This window comes from Osmerus eperlanus, chromosome 15 (genome assembly GCF_963692335.1).
Source record: "Osmerus eperlanus chromosome 15, fOsmEpe2.1, whole genome shotgun sequence".
Classification (NCBI taxonomy): domain Eukaryota; kingdom Metazoa; phylum Chordata; class Actinopteri; order Osmeriformes; family Osmeridae; genus Osmerus; species Osmerus eperlanus.
This window is the reverse complement of record NC_085032.1, coordinates 12,142,096-12,169,151: the sequence shown is the minus strand read 5'-3', so window position 1 is coordinate 12,169,151 and position 27,056 is coordinate 12,142,096. Positions and strand designations below refer to the sequence as shown.

General features: G+C 42.8%; 1 protein-coding gene across 1 annotated transcript in view; it reads left to right on the top strand.

Annotated features, from left to right (window-relative positions):
• The first annotated feature begins 6,506 nt into the window (after positions 1–6,506).
• LOC134035195 (cadherin-7-like) overlaps positions 6,507–27,056 on the top strand; it is a 58,557-nt gene continuing 38,007 nt past the window's right edge. Inside the window, exons 1-3 of the mRNA XM_062480109.1 lie at positions 6,507–6,740; positions 10,986–11,625; positions 25,321–25,615. Coding sequence (XP_062336093.1) covers positions 11,359–11,625; positions 25,321–25,615 — 562 coding nt within the window. The 5' untranslated portion in view covers positions 6,507–6,740; positions 10,986–11,358. The remainder of the gene's footprint in view (positions 6,741–10,985; positions 11,626–25,320; positions 25,616–27,056) is intronic.

Below are 27,056 nucleotides of genomic sequence, written 5' to 3'. Positions count from 1 at the left end.
ATGTGAACACACATTTCTCCTCCTGGGAAAAGAGTCTTGAATGACAAAGGCCCGCTATTTCTGTTGTTTCTCTCGTTCCCCCTCCTCCAATATCTATCTCTCTCTGTTTCTCTTTCTTGCTCTCCTTTCATTTTCTTTCTCTTTCTCCCTTCTCTCTTTCCATTTCTGTCACTCTCTAGCCCTCTCTCTGTCTCTGTTCTGTCTCTCTCTCCTCTATTTTTCTTCTATTCATCCCGCCTCTTGAATAACGCTTACCTACAAAACATCATTTCTCTCCTCTCTCACAAAAGGAGCGTCTGGAGGTGACACACATCAAAAGGCCTGCTGTCAGAATCTCTGGAGCATCTGTTGCGAAGCCTCTCTGACACGTCCTGATGGAAACCCCGAGCTCTGCAACGACCCTAGCACCAAGCACAACAGGAGAATGAAGAGAGCAGCAGATTGAATTATCATAAGCTATAAAATGGAATAAAATGTGTTTGAAACCCCCACCTGAACTCTGAACAGTTCTACTGTATATAGTTGGTGGGCAAACATCAGGTTTCCACTGTGCACATAACGATATAACCAATATTTACATTCCCCTGGCAGGCAGTATTTCATCCTTTTCTTCAATTTTACAAAGTCAAGTTTGCTTCATAAGATGCAAGTCCCATTGTCTATTTTGCAGGGCATGTCAGAGCATTAAAGCATGTGAAATTTAGACTTTAGAGGCAAGTTTTGAAAAATGTGCCATTGGGGAGGTGCGCAACCTTAATAACTTCAAATTCTTCATAAACTAAATGTTTACTCTCAACTCTTCCTTCCTATTCTGTCTCGTGTCTTGAGTGTTCATGTAGCTCGCTGTTTTGTCAAGTATGTGATTTTACTCAAGCTGTCACAGCCATCCATCTCCGTGACAGACACACACACATGAGGGCACACACAGACCCACATAATGCACGCATGCACACTTACACAGGCCTAGACACCCAGACACACAAGCATGCACGCACGCGCACCCATGCGCACACTCACACACACACACACACACACACACACACACACACACGCGTCCCCACGCAGGAGCAGAGACAGCGCTGCTCTGGGTTGTCATTAGGATTCGGATCAGGATCCTGTCTCTGCCGACACAAACAGAGGTGAATGAACACGTCTGTCCTCCGCTCTGTGTGATTCTCTGTAGCTGCCTGCGATGCTCTGCCTGGGGGAGGGGGAGCAGTGGATGATGACTTGCCATCTCCATGCACCTCCAGACTATCTCAACTATTCATCAACTTTTTCATCAACTCATTTCCATGATGTCAATACCAGGGGAAGTAAGAGGGTGTTGGTTTAAGTGTGTGTGTGTGTGTGTGTGTGTGTGCGTGCGTGTGTGCGCGTGCATGTAGTGAAAAAGGATTCTCTTGAGTATCGGAAGATGTTGACATAACAACTATTAACTATGTAAACCCCATATTAAACAAGATTGTGCTTTCCATGGGTAAAGAATGTCATGGGTTCACATCTTAGTAATCTTGCAACACTCATTTAATACCAATGAGCAAGATTGTCCTTGAGGAGAGTTTGTGCTTATATGTGATGTTAACAGCTGTGGTCACCAATCATATTAGCTGGAGACTGAGTCATCAGTTTGCTGGCGGTCATGTACTAGGCTTGCCATCGGCTGTGGTTTGATGTCCAACATTTAGAGGGACCAGCATATCCAGCTTAAGGCAGGGTAGAGCGCTCGTCATCCAGAATTTCATGATGCCGATTCAACATTTTAGATTTCAGTTAAGTGATTAAAATGGAAAAATTATACGTAAATAAATGTACGGAAAAAGTATCCCTAAACATTTTTGTCTTCGCATTTTTCCTGCACGTTTAAGGATGTAGGCAGGTCAGCAGCGTGGTAGAGGGTGTAGGCAGCGTGGTAGAGGGTGTAGGCAGCGTGGTAGAGGGTGTATGCAGCGTGGTAGAGGGTGTAGGCAGCATGGTAGAGGGTGTATGCAGCGTGGTAGAGGGTGTAGGCAGCGTGGTAGAGGGTGTAGGCAGCGTGGTAGAGGGTGTAGGCAGCGTGGTAGAGGGTGTATGCAGCGTGGTAGAGGGTGTATGCAGCGTGGTAGAGGGTGTAGGCAGCGTGGTAGAGGGTGTAGGCAGCATGGTAGAGGGTGTAGGCAGCGTGGTAGAGGGTGTATGCAGCGTGGTAGAGGGTGTAGGCAGCGTGGTAGAGGGTGTAGGCAGCGTGGTAGAGGGTGTAGGCAGCGTGGTAGAGGGTGTAGGCAGCGTGGTAGAGGGTGTAGGCAGCGTGGTAGAGGGTGTAGGCAGCGTGGTAGAGGGTGTAGGCAGCGTGGTAGAGGGTGTAGGCAGCGTGGTAGAGGGTGTAGGCAGCGTGGTAGAGGGTGTAGGCAGCGTGGTAGAGGGTGTAGGCAGCGTGGTAGAGGGTGTAGGCAGCGTGGTAGAGGGTGTAGGCAGCGTGGTAGAGGGTGTAGGCAGGTCAGCAACATGGTAGACAGAGTTTAATGCTTCTCTAACCCAGTGTGCTCGCCAGCCTGAACATGTCATTTGAAATGAGGACATCAAATATCTCTGGATCGTTCTCTCTGTCCAGAGCTTACACAGTTTGCACCAACCCATCACTCTGAGCCCCCTTCTGCAAGTCAAGTCCTGAGCTGCAATTCAGCAACATTTCCAGACCTCCCTTAATCTATACGAACCCGAGGGGAGGAGGAGAGGCCAAGTTAAATGAGTGTAATCTGAATGAGTTTTTTCTGAAACTAAGGAATGGTACTCAGCGCACGGGGGAGTGAATGATCGTATCCTGCAGCTACTGCTGCCTCACTGACAATGAGGACATGACCATATCGATCAATATGCTGAATCCACTTTGATTAGATCCACCATTAGAACATTTGATCCCCCGACCCTCTCACAGAGCGTCTTATGAAAATGTAATCGCTCAATATTTAATGGATGGACAATTAGTCTGGAAACCGCCCGGTTTCTGAGAGCCGACGAGGACTTTTTGAGGCCTGCTTCATGCAAATGGGTTCAGCTTCCATGTTTTTGTGTTGATGCTGTCTTGTGAGTACAAGAGAGGGGGAGGCTTTCCTGTGGGGGGGGCGGGGGGGCGGGGGGGGGGTAGGGGGGGCGGCTGTCTTTGTCTCAGGAACATCAAGGTCCCGTCCCTCTGATCCAAGGCTGCCTCCCCTTCCTGTGAGCTTCACAAAGCAGCTGGGAGACCAGGAACCGACGGACCAGCACTGACAGACCAGGCCTCTTCTGTCCATTCTTATTATGCAGACACCAAACACCTTCTGATGTGCCCTCACATCAATAGGAAAACAATTAAGCGGTTTTATATCCGCCATTTGTAACAGGCTCTGTGTGCGATTAGTACTGTCTGGAAGGTCCGCCACGTTTAGGCATACGTGGAAACAGGAGCCAGCCTCGAGTTTGTAACATCAAATGAATAATTATCTACGTGTGCAGAAAATGCGAAGTCTCTTTACGATGACATTTTTTGCTTATCAGTGGCAAACACTGAAGGTGTTGAGGACGGTGTCTTTTTAGGAAACTATGGAAAGATAAATAAACAACCGTGAACCTGTTCCATTTAAGATTTTAATTATGCCAGACTGTATTATCGAAGAAAGCAGCTGATTTGTCCTGTATATTTCCAGTGTGTTGTCATTCTACTTAGTAATAGAGTTATTCCAGACATTACGGGTGCATAAATGACGGTTTCCATGGAATAGTTGACTGAAAACAACCAGAATTTAGGAAGATTTTGTGTTGAAATTGACAAATCAATTCAACAATTATCTGTTTGAAGCGACAGTGAGAAGTGTTTACTGAAAAAGGAATTCCAACCTTCATTTAGATAGCTAATAGTCATATTTATTGTGTTGCTTTAAAATGTACATTTTGTCTTTGTCTATCTATCTATCCATCCATCCATCTATTTATCTCCAGTTTTCCTACCTCTATCTCTTTCCTCCTGGTGTTGTTTGTGTTTTGCTCTCGTTAGACTTTGAACAAAGACACAAATCAGACGCGTCCTCCTAGAGGGGGCTGGTGGGGTCAGGGAGGTGGGGTTGAGAGTGGAGGGAGAGTCAGCTGGGCAGGAAGAGGCGGGGCGGCCCGGGGGGTCGGGGGAGTGGGTAGTGGCAGGCCGAGCACCACATCACTCCGGGCATCTCCTGACCCTGTGTGATTGATGGGGAAGAGCTGACTAGCACAGCTCCCAATGTCACTCTGCAATTAAATAACTCCCACTGCTGACCTGCCTCCTCCCCCTCCCGCTGCTCCCCCTCCGCCTGTTTCTCCTCTCTTTTCTTATCACTCTCTCTCACTCCCTTACTGTCCGTCCTCTCCGTCGCTCTAGCTCGCCCATCTCGCTCTGTCCGTCTCTCTCTCCTCTCTCATTGTTTTTAGTACAACACTCTCTGATCCCTCTCACTTTCTCTCTCCATCCAACTCTGGTTTTGTTATTCCCCTTTCGTCTTATCACTACTCAACTTCTGTTTAGTGACAATATCCAACCTTGACTCCTTTTTTTGTTCATCTTTAGCAGTCCATCCTTTCCCAACACACACATATACATATGTGTGCGGGTGTTTTTCTTTCTCAGTCTTTCTTTACCTCCAGTTTATCTATTCTCCTTCACTGACCCACTCCTTTTCCGGGCTCTTCCTCCTGGTTGCGTCTCGGTTCAGGCTGCCGTCCCCCGTCTGACAGACAGGGGCTGCTCTTTCTATTAGTTAGGGTCACCTGCTTCACCATCCGTACATCACAGAGCACAGCAGAAGATTCCAGAAAGAAAAGAGTGACAAATAGATGAGTACGGACTGCCATGAATATTGTAAAGCAGGGACAGGAATGTCCTTGAGGCTGGCAGCAAGCCTGCAAATCGAAAAGCATCGAACAAAATGCCTTAAATATAATAATTGTTCTGTTGGATAATCATTTTGTTTCTTTCACAATTGCTTTGAGGTTGACCTTTTGATACTTTACTTCATTCAGTGAGTCCGTGGAAACTTAAAAACTTGATTACAGGTGTATTTCAAGAAACGTAAGTTCAGTGCAAGTGACAAAACACATACTAATGACACTTAACTCTGCAATTTCTTTTCACTTTGCTGGAAGCTGTTCTCTCCTAATTGGACATGCTACAGTAGGCTACTTGCAAAGCTCCTCACTCTGAAACAAAATATTGTTCTTGTTTCACACATTTAATGCCCCCGACCCCCGCCCCAGCCCCCCCCCCCCCCCCTCCGATTGGACTGCGACATCTGGGCTTCATTAGACTACGTTCACATAGTACGTAAACTGCAGTACTGTACCAAGGTTATATTTAATTGGAGACAGTTCTGTGTATTCATTTACTGCATGTTAACGAGGGGTCTGGAACAACATTCTGTCTAATATTGGATTATTTTAGAAGATGAGCATTGCTTCAGCAGGGTCAGTCTCCTCCCCAGTATCTGCAGCCCAAGGAGATGTTTTACTAATTGGATAAAAAACAACCCTTTTTTGTGACACAACATATTTATAGTTAGCTTTACTCAGAAATGAGGGATACTAAATGGATCAATTTCAAATCTCTGAGACAGGCCCCACAGGTCAAACTGGAGGTGCAATTAAACAAAATGTAAGAGCATGTTCTGTTACAAATGTATGTTTCTGTTGTCCTTGTACATTAATCAATAATTGTAATTCTTGATTAAAATTCAGTAAGGCAATCTTCAAAGCTAATTAGACAGTCAACACTCCACTGCAAGTAAGTTGAGACTGCATTTTTAAATAAAATGAAATGTTGAAAATAGGAGCCATTCATTTTGGCTAGAAGGAGTTATGATAGTTTTGATAGATGGAAGCGAGAAATTCATTTCATCACTTCATAATTTCAAAGTAGAGTAAAGTACATGTTGATATGTCATATGTTGATTTTCAAGGTCATTGACGACTTTGTTCAACTTTGTGCATATTACTGTAAATAAACACATTTTATTTCAATTGATTGTGGCAAGGTCAAGACCTTCCTATAGGAGTCTTGACTTCATGTTTCATACTGTAGGCCTAGATTTCAGAAGAACTCTCGTTATAATTGCATGTTGCCATGTAAATCTTAGCCTGTTGCGTATGTTAAGCCATTGCTTTGAGTTAGTAACAAGATTGTGCGTTACCAGCTGAGGTTAAAAGTAAACCACTGAAGGTGTCAGAAGTATGCTTCCTCGGTGTTTGGTGTTTCTAGTGGTTTCTGGTGTTCTTCTGGGCTTTTCTTCCTCAGTGTTTGGTGGTGTGTCCGCCTGTGTGGGAGTAGCCAAACACCTCGCAGCTGGGTGCCACGGAGCAAGCACTGGTCAGATACTAGCGTTCGGAACAACTCAGAGAGCATCGGCTCGTTTGAGTGAGTGACTGTGAGAGGGCGTGTGTGCGAACGAAAGAGAGAGCGAGTGAGAGAGAGAGAGAGAGAGAGAGAGGGACAGAGTGAGAGAGAGAGAGAGTAGCTGGTCGGACTTGAGCGCGGAGTGACTGTGCCGCATCTCACTGCTCCTGCTTGTGTGCGCATTTACGCGCTGTTTGGTTCGTAGTTCAGTTTCGTCCTAATTACTCTGGATGCGACCAGGAATAATTCCTACGATGCTCACAAGTGGTACGCCGCACGCATTTGAGGGACGCGGTGAAACCTCAACTTTTATCACTTAAAACCAACCTCGGCTGCCAGATGTGTGATGAAGTTGAATCCTTTCTACTCGGTGAGTACATTCTAAACGTATTTGAGCATGTGCGTGCAGTTGCGGCTCGCAGCAGTTGCGTTTCAGGGATAGATCAGTTTCCCATAGGATCTACAGAAGTTGTTGTATGGTTAGTTCATGAAAAACGGTTTGGTCGTTAATTCTGTAATTAGTATTCAGTAGACACGGGTTTCCTGCAGTGGTCGGTCGTTAACTAAGATGTTGACTAAGGTTTTCTGTGGAATGTTTTGCCATCATGGGTCTTTTTTGATATTTGAAATTATATATACAACTCCCCTTTCCTGTAGGATTACCTTCCAGCTGACCCTGAGCTGTTATTGGTAAAATGTTGTCAGTCTAGTGGAGGATTTCGAATGGAACAGTCTAGGTTGAATATACATTAAGAATGAGGTTGATCGCTCTACGCATGCAACAAGATGATCTTGGAAAACAGGTGCATCTTTGTTGTATACTGAAATAAAAATATAAATTACATAAAAATTGAATGACATGAAAAAACTTTGTTATAACGGTGTCTGGTTTATTTTGTACTCCGCCCAATGGCATTTAGTATGATCTTAACATACTACAGCCCGGCGTTCTAGATACTTACAGAAGTAGGAAGGTAGCCTAAGGGGGAGGTATGACGCTTTTTGAGAGGCTGAGAAGCTATTTGAATTCTGCTCGTCTGTTGGCGGTAAGATAGACTAGAATTGAGTTCCCAGGTAGCCCAGCCTTGATGCTTCCGTGGGGCACTCAAGCATGACAGGATTGTGTGCAAAACATCCTGCAAACGTACGAAGGACTTATTCTGTCTTCGTTTTGGATTAGAGAAACTATACTGCCTTTAAGGGTAGAGCTGAAAGTAGATAGCCTAGGTGGGTGTTCAACACGGAATAGTTACAGCTCAGATTTTAAGATATTATATTAATGTACGTTTTCATGCTCTCCAGCTATAATTGATTAATTTCTTCGCCAATAAAGGGTTGAATTAATAAGCAATGCTTTCATAATTGGAAAATTAATTAAATGAATGAATGTCACTTGATATTGGAATCTTTATAGTGTCATGAATCAGCAGTTATTTTGCCCTACCAAATTAATCAGCTAATTTTTTTTATTAGAGCAATGCTATTAATCACTGCAAAACCTAATTTCAAACGTTGTTTACTGTTGCAGGTGGACACATTGCAATTTAAAAGATTAATTAATGAATTCATTTATTTGTATTCGTTTGTATTGGCTAAGAATGTATTAATTAATTCATATGGTAGGTTGCACCTGACTTTTAGAATTTCTTTATTTGTATTGAACTCACGAAATACTTAGTCTCTATGTCTTCACTCAGGCCAATTGCTATTTCTATTAGCTATCATAACCACCTATTCTATGTTGCTGTGATCAAACCAAGAGGATCACGGAACTCGAATTACAGTAAGAGCTTGGTTATAGCACACTCGTCATGTACCATAGAAAATTGCTCACAGACCGCACCAAAACTTTAGTAGTACTAAAGTCTGAGTCAGTCAGGGTCCCTGGTTTGAATTCCCATATTGAATTGGGGTGAACTATACACAATTTTGAAGGATATGAAAGAAAGAAAGTGAATGATTGGTTACTATGCAGTTGTAATCCTGTTTCTGGTAAATGGGATTTGGCCCCTCAGTGAGAGACGAAGGGATAGAAAGAGGAAAGAGAGAGAGAGAGAGAGGGAGAGGGAAGAGAGAGACAGATGGAGGGGGAAAGAGAGAGAGAGCAATATAAGGGAGAGAACGGCAGAGGGGGAAAGAGGGAATGGGAAGGAGAGAGAGACGGAGGGGGAAAAAGAGAGTGGGAAGGAGAGATATTCAGAGAGATATGAGAAAGAGAAGGTTTTTTGGTGTTGCTACATCTTTGCAAGAACAAATTAAAATGCTACACACAAGACGAACAGTTTCAAAATTAAATTAGTTTAGAACGAAATTCATCCTATCGTCTTTTAAAAACCTCACAAGATGAACAGAAAGAAGGAAGTCTCAAAGCTGAAGACTGAATACAGCTGCCCCCCCCCCCCCGCCACTCCCCATCTTCCCTCCTAGTCTTCAGTGATGCAGATCACATCAAGCTCCTGATTCCCCTGACAACTCACTCCCAGTTCTCATCTATATGGCTGTGGGTTAAGCACAAACAAGGGGCATTAATTCTAGACTCCACCTCAGCCTGACCCTTTGCCTAGCTTCTCCGCCACAGAGTTACCATCTAACGTAGCCCACCTCCACGGGCTTAACTCTGCCTCAAGCTGGATGTGCTCCACTTTCTGCTGCTTCCATTAAATTGCCATGCAGAGGCATTACGTGTGTGTGTATGTGTGTGTGTGTGTGTGTGTGTGTGTGGGGGGCATTTGTGTCCGTCTACTGTATGTTTGTATGTACGATTTGTATGTTTGGGTGCAAAGTGTGTGCGTGTGTGTGCGTGTGTGTGTGTGTGTGTGTGTGGGAAGAGTCCAGCTAGTTTCTTTAACAAGCACAAAGGCAGGGTACCCTGAAGGTTTTCTTGTCTAAAGGTTTGTCTGTGTGTGTGTTTGTGTGTTTGTGTGCACACCAGCTGGGAACAGAAATGTCAGAGAGGTGGGAGGGGTCATCAGAAAAAATGGCCAATTCTGTCATTGGGTATTTGAGCATTGTTGTTAGAACTATCGCTTTCAAACCTAGATGAACTAAGACGTCTTCCTGAAATGATTTGTTGAACTGTGACATATTTCTAAAATGCAAGCTATACATGATTCAACCCCTTTTGTAAATCTAGAGTATCTATGGCGAAGCCTGGTGCATGACTTCCACAGGATTTGATGGCGACACATTTTGCTTGGAGGGGAAGAACAGACAGTCAAATTAGTGTTTCGAGAGTGTGTGAAGGAAAGAAGAGGTCACAATGTGCCAAGGCTATTATCTCTATTGCTCAGGCACCTGCCAATACTATTCATAGAGGAGAGGAAAAAGAGAGGTCAGTGAGGAAATAAATACATGTGCGGTCAAGCTTCTCAGTTTCTCAAGAGTCTGTTTTCAGCACCTCCCCAGCAGACTGTGTGTGGTTTCTGACCCCAGCACATCCTCATTCAAAGTCCTGACTGGAGCAGCGATCTTGTTACCCTCCCATGTTTCCTCTTCTGCAGTCACCTGTGGATTTAAAGTTATACCCAACATACCACTATTGGCAACACTTTTTAAATGATCTGTTACCTAGTTACTCTTCAGTATGGTTATTGCACATGTGGAACTTGGTGTGGGGGTGGTTGGAATTTGGAGGTAAAATGATGAGTCTACATGCTAGAAACACAGTATGACTTTCATTCACTCGATAAAGATACACTTGTCAAGTTGTTTGCAGAAGAACAGAAATCTTCCTCTGTCATGCTGTGTTGTGACTACACCTCATCCTTTAAACACAATATGAACCAGTTTGATCTGTTTCTCTCACTGTGCTCGTTGTTGAGCCGAGGCTTGTGTGGCTGGTGAGACTGGTGTCTGAGAGACAGCTCTCCTAGCCTCGTCCTGGCTAGCCTCGTCCTGGCTAGCCTCGTCCTGGCTAGCCTCGTCCTGGCTAGCCTCGTCCTGGCTAGCCTCGTCCTGGCTAGCCTCGTCCTGGCTAGCCTCGTCCTGGCTAGCGGGCCCTGGGGACCAGGGGTCAGGGGCGCTCAGGTCCATCATGCTGCTGACGGCTCCGATTTATTTTTAATCTGGGGGATGTTGAGGGCTCACCACGCAGATCATGTGGCTTGTTAGGTGTGAGTGGTGAGCCTTCCTGCCCCCTGCTTTGCTCTCCCACACAAAAGAAATGTGACAGAATAGCGACCTTGGTGGATTTGCAGGAGAGGTGATGGGAGCCCTGCAGAACGACACTAATTGATATTCCAAACACCTGCTATTGTTACCCTCTACGGGGGAAAAACTCTGCTTGTGTGTACATTGAAAAGGCAGGCCATCTCCCCCCACTTATGCTCTAAGTAACATTTGACCTTATTCAATTTCCTTGATTTATGCATGCAAGGGTGTATACAGTCAAGCTCCCCGAAGGATGTGTTGATTGTATTTACTATATTTACTGTCTATTCATTTTTTGCCAATTCCTTTTATCATTGCCGAAAAAATGTCATTATCGTTGCATCAGCAAGCACATTACTTGCTGTCGAAAGTGGCTGCGGTCACAGAGGCAATTTTGCTGACAGATATTTCTCCCTCTCTCTCCTTCTCTCCCTTTGCTTCTCGTTCTCTCTCTCTGTTCTGATAGGTGTCAATTACTTCACCTCTACAGTGAAGAATCAAGCTTGTCCATCGCCATCGACCTCCCCAAAGCAGCCTTCAATGTCAACCTTCTTCAGACTGGAGGGAGATACCACATAGTCTTTCAAGGTGCCACACCAAGGACCACCAACCACCACAGCCGACAGGACAGCTGGACTTCCTCCTCCAATCCCAGCCCTCCAGTACAGTCCTTCAGGGTTGTATTCTCTCCGAGTCATCTTGGTCTCTGGAGAAACTGAGACTCACTACATGTGTGGATAAGACTCGTTTTTTATCCTGACGTTTGTACTCCCCCCGTTTGTTTGTTTTTTTAACCGGCTGATCTGGAACTTGGGCTGCTTTTGGGAAACGGGGCCCAGATGAGGTGGTGTGGCTGGGGTGTGTGGAGAGCCTCCGTGACTCTCCTGCTTCTGCTGCTCCCCCTGTGGGAGAAGGTCTGCTGGGGGGTGAGCTCCATCTCTGGGGCCCTGGAGGAGGTGGAGTCCCCTGAGGATAAGCCCCACAGGCCTTGGAGCTCTTCCCTAAACCAGCGGGACGGCCTCCGCAGACAGAAACGCAGCTGGGTGTGGAATCAGTTCTTTGTGCTGGAGGAGTACACTGGCAATGAGCCGCTGTACGTTGGCAAGGTACGTGTTCACATCCCTGTTTTGCTCGGTAATCACATCTCAGTGGATTTGCAGCTTTGTCAAAACATGCTGTCAATACTGTTGCCTGTGTTTTGAAATCCTGAACAAATTTGGAAGATTTAATCAGAGAAATGACTGAGAAGAACCCACAACCCACGCAGTTAACTCTCTGATTTTCTTATGTTTTGTTTAACACGTATTTACGTATTTATTTACAGAGTTAAATTCAGCAGATGGTACAAATTAGCAGCCCTGTTTGCGTTCTTACATGTCTAACTTTAGGAGATTTTCTATTTTAAATTGTTACACACAACATAGCAACACATTGGACATATGTCTCAATACAGCCATTATCTACTGTACTGTACCTGGTGTGCCACTGTCACAATAACACCTGATGTGTCATATCAGGAACAAGCAGTACAATGTGAACCTATTTATTTACATTTACATTTAGTCATTTAGCAGACGCTCTTATCCAGAGTGACTTACAGTAAGTACAGGGACATTCCCCCCAAGGCAAATAGGGTGAAGTGCCTTGCCCAAGGACACAACGTCATTTTGCACAGCCGGGAATCGAACTGGCAACCTTCAGATTACTAGCCCGATTTCCTAACCGCTCAGCCACCTGACTCCCGATATATCCATTACTGACTCCCGATTTATAAATTACATTACATATTACACATACCGTTCCATTCACTTTCAGGTCATACAGAACAGTTTTGGCTTCCAAACTGCACATTGTATGGGATTTCACATGGATGAAAAGTTCTGTTTACGACACAGAAGTGGTTCTAGAATGTTTTTGTCATTGGCCTCCCCTAGACAGACGCATAGCTTCACATAGAAACATTGGTTCCTCAAAGTGTTGTTTCAGCACCACGTAACAGACGGACAGCTCCTTCACACAGAGTTGGCTGGTCTCTCAGTGTCGGCCAGATGGGTCGTGTGTGGGCTCCTGGATCCATGCATCCATGAGGAATTTTCTAGTGTTAATATCAGATCAGATCTCATCTTCCAGCTCATGTGCAGGATAATCTTCCAGGCCTGGGTGTTATTTACTGGGTCTGGACTCCTCGACTCTGAACTAGATTACCGCCCGCAGCAGGAGTTTAAAGGGGGGTTGGTTCTCACAATACTCTCCAGTCTCTTGCTTCCTATCTCTGTATGCTGGAGCAGGAAGCATACCAACATTAGCATTTTTATGAACATTGTTATGGAGATAGTTATAGACATGGTTAGGGATTGAGGCAGCGTCCCTTCCTGAGTAAGCATCTAATGATGTCAAATATTATTGATGTGTTTTGTCATGTATGTTGGTGTGCACTGCATCAACAATCAGGCTGAATCTGCATTTAACCTTTGAAAGAACTCTTTTTTTTTATATACATACACTTTGAGGTGGTCTTGTGTCGGCCTTATTCTGACATTTTAAATTAGCATGGGGAGGTAAACCAAAGGTACGACTGATCAGGCTCAGGCTCTTTTCCGGCAGGTTCTCGTCCCAAGAGGCAATGTTGAAGATCCACTCCCATTGCTGAACTCATATTGAACAGTTACAACGAAATCTCACATGCAGGGATGTGAGACAATTAGAACACCCTGATAAACCTTTCCCTCAAACATTCCAGAAGAAAGTTTTAAAATAGCACAATGTTGGTTCTACAAGGTTTTATAGAGCGTTCTGTAGAGATACAAAAGTCGAAACCCTTCTGCTCCTGCACATATTTGATACACTTGATATTACTGCGAGCTTATTGGTGTTGGATGGCTCTGCCTCCTCCCTAGCCTGAATCCTACCCTCAGCTCATACTGACCCTTTCACACCCCTGACAGATCATATCTATTTATTCCCAGAGGCCGTGCGAGTTGCCTGGGAGGTGTCACATGACTCGTCCTCTAACATGGCGCTTGTCACACGGCGTGTGTGACATGGCAACAGCACAGTTCTGCAGAGGCTTGTGTGCCGTGACCTCATGGTGTGTAGTGAGGGACGGGCTGACCCCGTGTCTTGTCATAGAGAGGAAATTCCTGATACGCAAGATGGTTTGATATGTGCTTTGACTCGGGGGCACAGAATGGCAATTCCAATTCAGATCATTTATAAAGTGTTATCTTGGTTGGATTAATCCTGCATGTCATCGACATTTTGTTACAGAGTTTCACAAGACTGCAGTAGAATTGCTTCTGTCAGTCCAATACAGTATCTAATATAGTCAATAATCCATAGTATAATCCTAATTCAAGGACTAAACTGTATCTAGCATGATTCCCTCAGCTTTTTTAGGCCATTTGTGGGAAAGAAGAAGAAAAAAAAATAGTAACGATTGAAATCTCAATGGCAATCTGGCATTTGAGTGCAAACAATGTAACATCCACCACATGGATCCGGCCATTTGTGTTACCAGAACTGGAGGGAAATATGATGTAATGGGTAGGAAATGAGAAGTCATCACTTTGGCATGGCTGCTCCCTCTGCATCTGCAGTCTGTTGGGCTTTAATGCATTCTGTCAGATTCCGAATTTCACAACCAAATGTCTCATTATGCCTTGGCACTCTGCCTGGGGTAAGTGCACTGGCCTGAAATCAGCTGCAGTCACAGAAAGCCAGAGAAAACATACATTAAAGCCTCACAAACTACACAGACTGAACTGAAAATTGGTGACACATTTTTTTTAGGGAAGTGACATGGCGGAGTTGCTCATCCTCTTAAGCAGGCATACGCTGGTAAACACGACTTGATTATAATTTTACGAAGGGTGTTCATGTGACAAAATATTTGCGACAGTTTGAATGAGATGATCTGTAGCTGGTGCCAAATTAGTGATCTAACTATGCATGCTATAAAAGACAAATAGAAAACACCACTTTTTGGCTAATTTACTTATTTTCCCATAATTTTTTTCAAGATATTATTAAATTTGTTTTGCCTGAGCTATATTTTCAAACACAACACATGTTCAGAACCTCTGGCTTCTCCAGAAACAACTTTCAACTACGTCTATGTGTTATGTTGTGGCTGTGTTGACAGCAACCCACTAAGACTGCTTCAGCCATCCTCGTAGCTCTGTTCACGATTCACTGAGTACAGAGATTTTCCCATCATGCCCGAGGCAGAAGATCTCCTCCCTCAGATCAGATGGTCGGCCGAGGAGCACATCAGACCGGACCCTTGTGTTCCGTCTTTTGCTTCTTTACAGAGCCATGTCCAAGACTAACCGTCCAATTAACCGACAGACTTATTTTTACTGTTCATCCTCTAATGGCAGCGTTTGGGCAGCAGTGAGTTTTGTCTTCCTGCCTAGCACATAACATAAGGACTCATGCCCCATGCTATAAAGAAGCACAAGATTATGTATGATGGTTGACTTGGTCCATTATTGAGTGTCCCAAAAACATTGAGGCCGTGCTTGAAGAGTAGTTGCATGTATAGTTAAATGTGGCTACCACATGGTTTCTATGGACAAAATCTGGTAATTGGGTCACAGTATCATGTTAATAAATCATTGGTTGACAGATTTTTTCCCTCCTTGGCCGAGCTTTTCCCACCGGGTGGCTGACACTATGTGCTGTAAGCCTGTAACCACAGTCATTCAATTTAGATGGGAACGAAAAAGAAAAAAAACATCCTGCAACATGTGTCACGGGCATTAAGTGTGGCCCTCGCAGGCGCTAACATCGGAACATGCAGCTCTTGTAAGAGCTGTGCCAGCTAGCTAACTCATTAGCATTCTGTTAGGGGGTTCTCTTTCAAATGGATTAGCATCAGCGCACGGCGCTACCACAGAGGGGGTCACTCTCAATCGCTGCTACTCACGCTCCATACCTTAGCACAAACAGACCAGCACAGCTGCCGATTGGGCAGAGAGCAGCATGGCTAGCCTGGGAGGACTGGATGCAAGCTGACAGGGGGGACAGTATACACGGGGTACCCAGGTAGGAGATCAGAGGTTGGGGGAAGCTCAGTGCCGAGGACCCCTAGGGACGTGGGGAGGCCTATCTGTGAACCAAAGCATCAAAGTGGACGGAATGAAGACGTGATGCAACTGGCAATCAGTCAGTTTTTCAAAACGGAGAAAACATGTTTGCATGATGTCTAATTGCAAGATTGGACATTTGCATTGTCACCTCTTATTCACAATACAGTATGTCAGTAAGCACTGAGCAGTTAAAAACTCTAGCAAACTCCTTGGAGTGTCAGGTAAGGTTTGATCTTGTCATAGTTTAGATACAATACTTTATGCCGAATTACCTTATTATCATGTTTGGGTAAATTGATTGAAAGCATTGAAGGGTGCAGACTTGAGTTACAAGTTTGAGTAGTTCTTGGAAATGTTTCGAGTCAGATGGCTGAGCGGTGAGGGAGTCGGGCTAGTAATCTGAAGGTTGCCAGTTCGATTCCCTGCCGTGTCAAGTGACGTTGTGTCCTTGGGCAAGGCACTTCACCCTACTTGCTTCGGGGGGAATGTCCCTGTACTTACTGTAAGTCGCTCTGGATAAGAGCGTCTGCTAAATGTTGATGATGTAATTTATCTGCCTTTGATACAGTCCTCCGGGTTTATTTCTCTCACTTTATAGTATTTTTTCGGTGCGTTGCTAAGAAACAGAGGTATGAAAAAATAAGTAAAATCATTGTTGAAATGATTGTACCATTCGGGTTTGTTTGATGCCCTTGTTAACAGTGTTTCCTCATACTGCATGGGTGCAGCAGATAGGCGTTCATGGTGTTAATGTAAAATAGCTGCTTGTTTATTCATCATCACACACACATTTTAGTTTTTAACTGTGGTTGGAAGTTTGTTTTAGATTTTGGGGTAATTCAACAATACAGATCTTTTGAATTATTAAAAAGGTAGCCTCAAACAATGTAGAAATTATTGTTTGAATTAAAATGTTTTTTGGGGGGATACAGACACACCACCTTTTGTTTTCCAACACAAACGGTTTCGATTTAAACAGACTTTAGATAAAGAGTCGTGGAAAAGACATGATTGTCTTAGACCTGCCTGTGGAAATTAGACTGATAAAGTAATCTGATCCATTTGTATAAATGATCCAGATAGTATGAATTAGAGGGAGTCAACATACATTGTCAACTGTGTGTCTAACGTAATAGGACAAGTCAATAAAGGAGGGCGTCCATTTTCATGAGAGCAGTAATTAGATTACAGTATTGATGTAGAAGAGCTGATGAACGTCTTTTTCTAATGAAAGCAGTCAGATCTGGGTGTATCAAATATCAGTTAACTGGTAACTATTTTCATTTGTTGTCTCATCTACCATATTACAGAAGAGACTCTGGAATAATGTTCAAATTATTTAAAAGGAAAAAGGATTTAAGGCAAGATGCTACTGTACTCTGTGGTGCACACTCTGCGATTCATTCAGGTTTTCAAAATAATGTATCGTTTCGACAGTTAGTCTAGTTTTACTCTACTGAAGACAAACACTTTAATTTTAAAAGGTTCCTGTATATTCTTTATGAATCCATCGCTATAAGTTATCATTGTCACTTATATCACTTTGTTATCATCACTGTAGCTTAAATTCACATGCTCCATGGTTGTTGGATATATTTCTGAGAAGTCATTCTATTCTTAGCTCATTCATTTTCAGCAAAGGTGATGAGTCTTTAGTCTTGACAGTGTTAAATTATGCCCCGGGCTGACACTATGCAAAGACTAGAAGATGATTCACAGCTGGGATGGCCTGTGGTCTACAGTAAGGTTCTTTGAGCATATGTTCTGGAAATGCTTCAGAAAGGATGTGGAAGTGGAGAGAATGATTCACTGTGTTTTTGTGGACAGGACTGAATGTATTCACTTCTGGAGGTAGTGTGTTCTCTCCCAAAGGCGCTCTCAAGCTTAGGTTTAAGGTAGCGTATTGTTTGAAGTACTACTGCTTGTGTGAGACGCTTTTAATCCCCTCAGCTAGAGCCACTTTACTTGGCAACAGCACTGAGAGACTGGCATTGTCCTTACATCCACATCACTACACCACAGGTATCAACTTTCACCAACATTCTCAAGGTATTAGAGTTTCCGAAATGAAATATTTCACCCAATTTATAGTCTATTTTCTCTGAACGGGGCAACATCTTCTATCTCAGGACAAAAGACAGTTATGGATTTTAAACAAACTTGATTGGATGGAGGCCTATAGTGTTCTATTGCCACCTTGTTCTATCCCCCCCGCACCCCTATGTTCCAGTACGTTAGTCACAGTGTGGCTCATGCATGTGTTTACCCCTGGGGATCTATGATGGTAATGTATGTATTGGATTCTCTGCCGTGCTTGGTCCATACACGCTATCCAATCAATATCTTGTTTCAGTTTCTATTTGACAAATTAGTGGCTTAATGAATCTAATACAAGCTGGTTCAAATTAGACTGAGCAGAAGTCATTGATAGAGTACAGTACATATATTACAGTATTATCTGCATGCAATCAGAGGATGGACAGGAGGTCAAGTTGGTTCTACCTTGATACAAGAGATTTGAGTTAATGATGGCAATGTCTGAAACCTTTAAGTTCTTTTGTAAAGTAAAATAAGTACTTGCACAGAACTAAGAATGTGATCTGAGAATGTGTTTTAAATATTTTCAAATACATAAATGTTGATTTAACTTTTTGCAATATGACCAATGGGCTTGTCCCAACACATCAGAATCAGAATCAGCTTTACTCGCCAAGTAAATTTGCACAAACAAGGAATTTACTGTGGCAGGAAGGTGCATACGGTAAACATATAAGAGTTTTAAATATAAAATGTAGAAAATATAAAATTTAGAAAACTGACAATAGTATCTAAATAATTCTAAGCACTACTATACAATGAATTTAAAAAATATATAAAATATACAATACAAATAAAATAAGATATAAAGAAGAGTGCAATGTGATTTGTGGAATGCGCAATAAGTGATCCAGCATCCACCTCACTGTCCCGGCAGACTCAAATAAACACAGAGTATTTGAAAGGATTTTTAGTACTAATTGATTGAAGTTGTTCTTCCTTCCACCTTCCACAGTATTGTAGGAGAAGGCCAGCCTCATCTCTAAACCTCTTCACGCCTCAGCTATGACTTTTACTAAAGGCCACTTTCAACAAATGTCAATCGCCGCCGAACATTGGTAAACAGTTTTAGTTCTGACCAAATTTCAGAGCACTGACATACATGCTAAGGTTGCCATTAGGGTAGAAATACCACAGTTCAGACCTGAAGAAAAAGGGCATTTTAAAATGGAACACGTCTCCAGTGACTTGATATGTTTATTCAGTTATGGGCTGATGTTTTTCCAAGACTCTTGTTCAGGGTTGTGTAAATGTTGACAATCTTGACTTCTGACAGTCTTGACTTCTGGTGAATCAACACCACACTCCGATGCAATGAAATTTGAAGTGTAAAGATTTTAAATGCAGAAATGTGCTTCTACAGTAAATGTGTAATGGCATAGATACATAAGTTGGTACAATTATGGAAGGTATACTTATTCTTCAACAACTGTTGATAAGTCAATGTTTAATTTTTGTAATGTGTGGCAAAGACGCTGCACTTTATACAGTTCAATCGATTACAAACAGTAATGTTCCAATTCAAGGCTTTGTATTTCCCTTCGATTATGAATTCCCTTTTTCAACCCCATGACATCCTTCCCTCACAAATACTCTTCTGACAACATTTTCTGTACGAGGATGATAAAGTTGCCTGGCTCTTAGAGGAAACTATTGATATAATTGCTGTCAAGTGGTTACATGGAAGTTCTTGTCGACACAGGAACCCTTCAATGAACAGGTTTTTAATCTAAATAATGTGTGTCAAGCTTGGCTATCACAACCTGTTAACTATGAAGAGGACTCGAGAGAGTGTGCGCGAACGTCAAGTGTAAACAAACACCGGCAATTATGTTTTAGCCCTTGTACATATGTAGATACATTATTTACATAGAACACAGAGATTGTTTGCATTGCCTGTTGAAGAGAGGGATTGAGTAGTTGAAGTAGTCCTTTTGGCAAGGACATTAGCGTTAGCAGATTGTAGCTACGTTGTTAACATATATGTTGTCAACATAGACAATGGCTACAGAATTCATTATATCAAATGTTTTAGTCCTTTTCATTGCATTTGAAAAGCAGTGTATGTTCCAAAGACCCATTGTTGTAGATTGGCTTCTCTCCCTAATTTGAATGAATGAAGCCATTATAGGAAGTGTCGAAGGTCTGTCTAGACAACTTACATTTCACCTTGCCAGATGCAATGAGATGATGTTGTTCACGTCTGAAGGAATGGCATGGCCAGTCATTGCAACATAGGCACTCTCACACACACCTACACATGCACACACACACACCTACACATGCACACACTCACACACACACCTGTATCATCCATTGCCCATCTCAGCCTTCAAACAAAGGCTTTACAGTACATCTCATCTCATGTTTTCACAGCTACCATCTGCCTGTCTTTAGAGTTGCACTTGACATGTGTTTTTAATTAAAGACATGTAGGAGTGTGTGTCTCCGAGGCCTTAAAATCCCCCTCCCCCCTCCCCCTCCCCCTCCTAATACCCCTCCCCCCTCCCCCTCCCCCCCCTCCCCTGTCGCCTCAGTCTTGTCATTATTGCCACCGTGAAAATTTGTCATCGCTGCCAATGAAAGTCATCAAGCTGGCTTCCCCTTTTTTTCCTTCCTCAGTGTGTCTGACATTTGGCTGGCTGCCCCCATCCCGTACACGTTCACACACAGAGGACATGAATAGGCGTCCTGCTCAAAGGGGGGAGGGAATCAAAGCTCTTTTTCTCACTAACAGGCTCCTTAGATACAATCTTTGTGACCTTTGTTCTGTTCTGGGAGCAATACGGATCCCGAACTGACAGCTCACTGACATACACTTTTGAGTGTGCCTACAGAGTGCTTCCATGAACAGAGTTGCAATACAAGAACCTGGAATTTGCATTTATATTATTTTCCTCTATTGACAACCCTCATTCTGCCCCAATAGTAGGAGCATCATGTGCTAGACTTGAAGTGGATTAGGAGGAGATGAGAGAAAAGGAAATTTCCGAACAAACAGCTCATGACACCAAACAAACCACCAGAGTAATGAGAAGACCTGAGGATTGAATCTTGGGATTCATTTTATTGGCACAATTCATGCCTCCCCCAAAAAGCCTTCTGCTGATGGTGTGTAAATGATCAGGGTGGTGGATAAATGGGACAACTCAAAACCTTCAGTAACATTCACTGGACGCACTGTGTTGTGTAAATACCCTGCTTGTGCTTCCATGTTTGGTGGACATTTTCTCAGTTTCTCATTCTCCATTATCCAATAAGGTTTTGTATTTGAAATCTTGGCTATATATTAACACCCTCCCTCCCCACCAACCACAATTTCATAGTCATTTCTTATTTATTTTTTTCCCTTTGGTAACTGGGCTGTGTTCCTGAGTTATTAAGAGGATGCCAGCAGGTGCACATACTGTATGAAGTTTCCCTCCTCCGAGGGAGAGGAAAAATGCATAAATGGCAATCAGAATAGTGAAAATCATTGATTGAATGTTGAATCTTTTCGACGTTGATTGAAAGGCGATTCGTTCATGTGCTCAGCAGCAGAGATCAGTGAGGCTTACGTTACCCTCACTGGGAGGCTGGCTGTGTGTACTTCTCCATGTATCCTGTGAAAGGATTTCCAGATTCTTTGTAACTACTGTCAAGCATTTATACACATGGTGGTGCCAGCCACATGGAGTCAGACGGCTGATAAACTACCTTTAAACTCACTTGAATCGGCTTATTCAGAGAAGAAAATTATTTTTTTAATTTGCTTTAGAGAGAGGGAAAAATACTTTTTTTGTGAATCTGTATAATTTTCTGTACAGTGTGAATTGAAATGTCATTTTTATGTTGAGTGTCTGTGTTGGTGTGTGGTAAGTCACATGCGACCAGGCTGAGGAGGGACTTTACAGTTTGACATGAAGGTAACACTTAATAATCCATCTTGATAGCGATCTTTCCTCTGAAGAAGGGTGTTAATTGGTCTGATCCTAAGAATCCCCAATAAATATTCTCTCTCTTGTTCGCACAATCAAAATCAGACACATTTCTCATCTCACCTCAGCTTTCTGAATCTTTGCCTGGTTTCATTTGCTAGTCAAATCAGTGTTTTACATCTTTAAGCCATGACGACGAAATAGGTGGACTAACACCAAAGGAACTGGATGCACAGCCTCTTCATTAAACACTTGGAGCTGATGGCTGGTGGCTGTCCCAGATAACTCAGTCAGACAAACGGCTTGTCTCTGTCTGACACGTAGAATCCCTACGCTAATTTACTTGATGCATCATAGGGGCAATATGTTCCTCATGATAACCTTGATGGTACTGTTTGATGGATATTACCGCAATTGTGACTCTCTGTGGCCTTTCTCTGTTACCGCACCAGAGTGTCTGGAGCGACAGGTCACTTTATTTAAGTATGAACCTAATTCACCATGAGATTCTATGGTGTTATCCCTCACACACAGAAAGACAGGCCCATCTCTCCACCTCTCCATCACACCTCAGTCTTATAGTGGGAATGTGCCATATGTTGCTATATCTCTATAATGAGTGGGTGTACAGTAGCAGTCTGATGGATTACTGATGGATGTTTTTGTTCAGTAATGCTCTAAAAGGTTTTGGTTGGTATTGATACAATCAATAATTAATACAATGATATCGAAATGAAAAGCGGTGTTGGCTTCAAGTCAATGCTGGTGTCAAAATCCTCGTCATCAAACACAAAACTTTGTTTACATGAGGAGACTCAGAGCACATAATGGGACATTAACTTAATTACATTCTAACTGCATGTGTCTCCCAGATTGAAGAAACATGGGTAGGAAACAGATGTGCTGTGTGGTTTTTGGTTGAGGAGTTCTCAGCATCCTGGTGGTCTGTATTTGTATGTGTGTTTGTGTGGAGGTGCGTGTTTGTTTGTTTCTGTGTGTTTGGGGTTATTAAGCATAAAAGACAATTGCCTCTATAGATCCAGGCAGAGTAAATAGGAGAGGATGTTGTGACTCCCCAGCACCCCACCTCTTTCACTGGGCCTCATGCTTATTTGTAGACTCCACTTTGACAGTGGATGACTACATTGGCATTGTTATATTGTAATCGCTGCAACTATGTGACGAGAGGACAACAGGAAAGCATATACCACTGGTTCACAATTGTATTGCTTTCTTACCCATATATCTGTTTGACACTGTAGACAGACAGAGATATATTTTGACTGACAGCGGGGGAGGCTGTTTCTGTTTGACTCTCCACCTTCAAAACGTTAAGCTCAGCAGCGGGGAGAAGCACAGGAGCACACCAGGGCAGCATCACAGATGCTGTTTCTTTTAAGGTTTTTATTTTGGGCTGTTTGTGAAACATTTTACAATTCTTGTGGAAACCCCATTACACTCGACCGTTCGAACCGCGCTGCGAATGTTTCTTGGGGGCGATTGTTGATTAAGGGCTTGTGAGCAGCTGTGGAGGCTGTTTGGGTGTACTGGAGCCAGTGTTGCTCACAGGATGCTTCTGGGTATGAACTTTGTATCTGTGGTTGGCTCAAAACTGTGTACACAGTCCACTGAATGGAAGAAAATACCCTCTCCTCCTGAGAGGGAAATTATACAAAAGCTGAAACAAGTATCCAGGCTTTTTTATTTGTTTTTTTATTTATATATTCAGTTTTCCCCTTTTTTATTGCCAAAGGACTCCTTTCTTTCTCCATTTCTTTGTATCCCCACCGTAAAAAGGAGAAATGCATCAGGTGCAATTTTACTGCAAGTACTTTCAGCCATACTAGATTGCTAACAGAAACATTCATACACACATACTTCTTATACACATATTATCTATATAAGACACTGAAAATTGCATCCAGAGGGAGTAAATTTGCTGAAGCGAAATAGGTCAAAAAGAGGTACAGTGGTGTACGCCATATTACCCAGAATACATTGCAGTGGAAATATCATTCTGTTTATCCCTGAAACTGGATTTAATGAATTCTCTAGAGAAGTGCCAATCATTAGGGCCAAAAATATTCAACAAGGCAAAACATATAATGGTTTAAACTTTACATTAGCTGCTGCCTTTTTCAGAGTATTAAGGTATCTCCTGCGGTATCTCCTGCGTCTTCTACAATCTGACACATTTTCAACAAATTCCAGGCCCAGTCCCGTGCAGACAACCCCACTGTAACCTAGCTGAGAACATCACACAAATAGCACAGTAAATCACACTTTCAAGTCACACACTGCCATTCAAAACCACACATTGCCTTATCGTTATCATGATGGGATGCCCCATATTATACTGTGCACGGTAACCAGGTGCAGCAATAAAGTTCTGTCAGGCTGCTCACCTGTACAGTTTCCGCTTTCTTCTTCCACGCCCCCGAGGTAAACAACACAAACACAAAACCAGTGTGATTGTCCTGAGGGAGAGCTGCCTGCATACAGATTGCGGATAAGTGTCAGCCTTGATTCCACTTCTGGTTTCCTCTCAGATCTGGCTGGCTCCAGCCCCTGTGCTCTCTGGCGTGTGTTTTTTAAGCAAGGCTCGCCACCACGGCCCACTGAGCTATGCTCCCCTCCAGGGAGGCAAAGACAGAAATTATAGAAAAAGGTATTTACATTTTTGCAAGAGAAGCAACTATGGCTCTAGATGAAAGTCCAGCGTAACGAGAGGAGGTTCCAAACACCACCTGTAAATGAGCAGCGACAGTTCAAAAACGGGCGAGATTAAGGAAAAGGGGTGGAAAGTGTTCAACTGGGGTTTTCTTTAAATAAGACATGCTGGGACATGCGGTTTTTCATATGCTGCTCTTACTGTTGATTAGATCTGAATATAAAACTCTGGGGGGCAGTAGTTTCCAAACTTTATCTGACTGCTGTACTAACACAGTGGAGGTACTGAATTACAGAAAGCAAAAAGCAATTTGACTCAAGTTTTCTCCTGACAGCAGCATGAGGTGAATAAACATACTGAGGCCATTTTGAGAGTGGCAATTGAAGCAGTTTGAGGCATGAACATGAAACTAGTACTGTCATTATGCCAGCCAACCTGTAAACTATAGTCTGATGGATTTCTTTACAGACAAATCTGAGTGATCTGGAAAAAAAGTTTGCATGAATGAAACTTACATATAGAGTCGAGTGACTCACAGACAATCTCTTTTTATTCAAGACATTGAAACAATGTTATGACTGTCTGGCTTTGTCTGCGGTAGCATCATTGACAACGTTTTGTTTGAGAGAACAACCTTGAACATCACCAGCTTCGGAAGCATTCAACCAGACAGCAGTTCACTGGACAACGTTGCCTTTTTATTCAGTTGACACTGTGACAACCCTGCCTACTGTCAAGTGCAGTACAGTATTCATGCTCCGGTTGCTGTAAAGTATGTCTCATACAATACTTCTTTTCACAGCACTGACAATCTTCATCTCGGTTGTGAAAAAATGCAATCATTTGTATTAGCATCAATGACTGAATAATGAATTAATTTAAATTACAAAAAATATGACTTCTGTTTAGGATAACAACAACACACATGGCATGTCTTCCTGTTATGACAGAATGTTTCAGTTGGTTTGACAACACCAGCCTCCAGGACATCTGTCACACCAGCTTTTGTGGTCTCTCTCTTTGCAGCTCCACTCAGATGTAGACAGAGGAGATGGCAACGTGAAGTACGTCTTGTCAGGGGAGGGCGCTACGTCCATCTTCACTATCGATGAGAACACGGGTGACATCCACGCCACTAAGCGTCTGGACCGGGAGGCCCAGGCTTACTATACTCTACAGGCCCAGGCGGTGGACCGCATCTCCAACATCCCCGTGGAGCCCAAGTCGGAGTTTGTGGTCAAGGTCCAGGACATCAACGACAATGAGCCAAAGTTTCTGGACGGGCCGTACCTGGCTGGAGTGCCGGAGATGTCTCCCCTAGGTGAGCCTGTGTGACTCTCCCTCTCTTCACCTCCACTCTCGTCTCTCTCTCTCTTTCTTTCTCTCTCTCTCTCTCTCTCTCTCTCTCTCTCTCTCTCTCTCTCTCGTCTCTCTCTCTCTCTCTCCATCTCATTCTCTCACTTCCTCCCTCTCTTTCTCGAGCAGCTTCTGTACTGTCTTGCTTTTCCCCTCAACAAATCACCCCTTTTCACTTTCCTTGTCACATTCTATCTGTTCTCATTTCTCTCTCTCCGTACACTTCACATGTTAATGACTACTGAGACGGCAAACTCTGTCTCGACAAAAAATGAAATTGCAGATGATCATTTTTCGTCTTTCAGGCTATAATATCCGTTACCTTGGTCACAGTAATGGGAAGCAAGATTAGCACTGAAGAGGTCATCTCCCATGCTGTGCACATCTCTTTTGATCAACCATACTTTCTATTTATATAGATTTATTTATTTATTTTACACACAAGTTGGTTGGGTAACACTTTATAATAAGTCAACGCTTTTTGGCATTTACTAAGTGTTAACTAATAGTTAGTTAATTCTTTATAAAACGTTTTGAAACATTAACAATACATTATTAAATAGTTAATAATCTTATTATTAAACACTATGTTGATCATTAATAAACACTGTTAAATATTATAGATTTTATTCATAATACAATTCATAAGGTGTTTGATAACTGCATTATCATACTTTATAGACAGCTTGTTAATATAGTTGCAAACCAGTAGTTTAAAAGGTGTTAATGGTACATGAGCTGCTATAGAAAGCATTAGCAAATGGTGAACAAACCATTTACATTACCTTTACAAAGCATGAGTAAATAACTAACAACATATTTACTTATGTCTTTAATTAATGTACGCCAAGTCGAATACATTATGTACACCAATACTTAGCAGATATCTTAACAACTATTTTATAAAGACTTACTAATGATGCAACTTCTGATTAGTAATGCAAGTTATAAAGCATTCACTAACTGTTAGTTAAGGCTGTTGCGTGACCTAATCTAAAGTGTGAACTATCTATGCCTTATTAAACATTTATAAGTTATTTATTAAGGTATTCTTGTCCATTCTCGAACCTCACATTCACAAAGGCTGAACATACGTTTCTCAAAAGGAAACAGACACAACACAATGTGATACACAAAATTACTATTTTATTAAAGTAATGACAGGCATGTGTCTTACTAACTACTTAGCTCTAACGCTACTAGCCGAGAGTGACAGCGGTCGATACGTTAAAACCTCAGTTTGATATTTCCCGGCATGACCGAACGGTCGAGGTAAGTTGTTTATTATATGGCATTTTTAGCTCTTTTCATTTAGCTAAAACATGTCGTTTTGTCCAGCTCTACTCAAGTCTTCTCACGGTGTGTTTCAGGTGTTAGCACCTAGCAACCAATCTGAAATATGAGCA